Consider the following 2,488-nt stretch of genomic DNA (forward strand, 5'->3'; position numbering starts at 1 on the left):
GTGTGTGTGTGTGTGTGTGTGTGTGTGTCTGTCTGTGTGTGTGTGTGTCTCACGTTTTGCGTCCACTATGGCGTGGTACGGAGACCAGACCAACATCCCTCCGCTGTCTTTGTCCGAGTATTTAGTGGAACCTGAAGGCAACACACACACACAGACACACACACACACACACACACACACACACACATAACTTAGAATCATTTCAAAACAGGTAAAAATAAAAAATAAAAGTACTTAAAGGTACATTGACAAAATAAATTAAACATATTTTTAAATAACAAATTATAAAAAAAAATACATTATAAAATAATACAAATAAAAAATAATGAATAAATATTTTTTTTAAAGACATTTGAATAAATATAGAAATACTAAAATATATAGTATATATTAATATATTTTTTTAAATAACAGTTAAACAATAAAATTATTTTGCAATGTAAAGTGTAATATTTAAGAATCAGTTACATTTTTTGTTAATAACATTTATTTTTTTTAAATATGTTGTCAAATTCCTTCAGCATTTTTTAATTTAATATTTTTTTTTTTTAATTATTTATTACGTGTGGCGGGAAAACCCCACTGACCAATGTTGTGACTGTGAGGCGCTGAGGTAGCCTCGGCTCATGTCAACGGTTTGTAACTGTAGCTGTGAATGTACCGAGGCTACCACCACCACCACCCGCTCCAATACAGTCTCGCACACACGCACACACACACACACACACACACACACACACACACACACACACAGACAGGCAGGTAGGCAGGCACACATACGGACGTACGGACAGACAGACAGACATACAGACGGGCGGACAGACACACAGACGGACAGACAGACAGGCACACATACAGACGGACGGACGGGCGGACAGACATACAGACAGACAGACAGACGGCACACGGACTGCTGGCAGACAGACAGACAAACAGACAGACAGACAGACACGCTCATTGTCAGACACACACACAGACAGACAGACACAGACAGACACACACACACACCATGTACCGAGGCTACCACCGCTCCATTACGGTCTCACTCACCGGGCTCGAACTCCGGGATACTGGCCTGATAGTCCGCTCCGACCCGCATCCCCACATCTAGAGAAAACACACAAGACTCGCTTTATTACTAACATATTAACGTTGATTCACACAGCGCGCGCACACACACACACACACACAGCGCGCGCACACACACACACACACACACGCACACACACACACACACGCGCACACACACACACACACACACACACACACAGAGAGTCGACATTAACACACACACATAAACGGAACGATAGATCTCGAAAAAAAAACTCAAGACACGCTTTATTACAAACACACACACACACAGACACACACAGAGACACACGCGCACGCACGCACACACACACACACACACACACACACTAGGAGCGACAGCCAGACTTGTTCGAGGCTATTACTCGCCGTGTTCGTCGTCGCTGCCGCTTTCATCAGAGAAATGTCCGTTTGAAGCGTTGGACGGACTCTTGGTTCCGTTAGAACGACCTTTCCCCAGATACTCCGACCCTTTATCCATCATCCCAGGCATCTCCGCGCTGTGTGAGGCCGATTTTCAGTCGCTATGTTCGGGTAGAAAATGTCAGCTGGAGCGCTGGGGCTATGGAGCTCTGGAGCTATGTTGCCAGACCTGACGAAATAAACAAGCAATACTATAAGAAAACTAAAACATGCCAAAATAAGACGCAGGAATATAGACGATAGACTTTCAATAAAACAACTTGCAACATTACAACTGTATTACTCTGGGATTTATACATGGCAGATGAACCTTTTTCTTAAATTTTATTTAAATTTTTTATATATATTTAAAGGTGCAGTGTGTAATATGACATCATCAAGAAAGTTCTACAAAGTTCTAGAATGCAACGCTCCCTGGGTAACCCCACCCCTTTAGAATAATAACAGAAGCTACAGTGGCCTTCAAGAACAATTCTAAATTTTAAACAATGCACCTGATGACATTCGAACTATGACACTTTCAAGATGGCGGCACTAGGCCTTGGTCCAAAATATGCAGAAATATGGACATATATGAGACCCTTTCTAAGGGAAAAAATGATAATAAAAAAAAAGAATTCAGCTATTATGCACTAAATTAAATGTACTTATGGATATTATAATTACTGTCTGCAAAATCTGCTAGGAAATAAAACCCAACATTCTACACACTGCAGGTTTAAATATAATTTTTATTTTTTATTATTTTTTTAAAGAAATAACTTAATTTGTTCCTAAGCAAATGTTTGTTTATGTATGTTGTTAAAAATAAATAAAAAACGACAATGAAACTATTGTGATTTTTTCTTTCTGTTTTAACATCTAATAGGCCTAGTTTTAATCAAATCCAAACTGGCCCAGCCTTTCACTACGTCACTATGATGTCACCAGCTGGAGGAGAAATCATTTTAGAATCAAACCCTGCTTCGATATGTGG

The 2,488-nt window shown here is 40.0% G+C and overlaps 1 protein-coding gene across 1 annotated transcript in view; it reads right to left on the reverse strand.

Annotated features, from left to right (window-relative positions):
• The window catches only part of rcor3 (REST corepressor 3), a 15,612-nt gene extending 13,964 nt beyond the window's left edge, over nucleotides 1–1,648 (reverse strand). Inside the window, exons 1-3 of the mRNA XM_080054192.1 lie at nucleotides 1,459–1,648; nucleotides 1,051–1,107; nucleotides 54–131 (exon numbers count right to left, since the gene is read on the reverse strand). Of these exons, the coding sequence (XP_079910318.1) occupies nucleotides 54–131; nucleotides 1,051–1,107; nucleotides 1,459–1,582 (259 nt within the window). The 5' untranslated portion in view covers nucleotides 1,583–1,648. The remainder of the gene's footprint in view (nucleotides 1–53; nucleotides 132–1,050; nucleotides 1,108–1,458) is intronic.
• Nucleotides 1,649–2,488: the final 840 nt, after the last annotated feature.

The sequence above is a fragment of the Ammodytes marinus genome (genome assembly GCF_949987685.1).
Source record: "Ammodytes marinus genome assembly, contig: scaffold_60, whole genome shotgun sequence".
Lineage (NCBI taxonomy): Eukaryota > Metazoa > Chordata > Actinopteri > Uranoscopiformes > Ammodytidae > Ammodytes > Ammodytes marinus.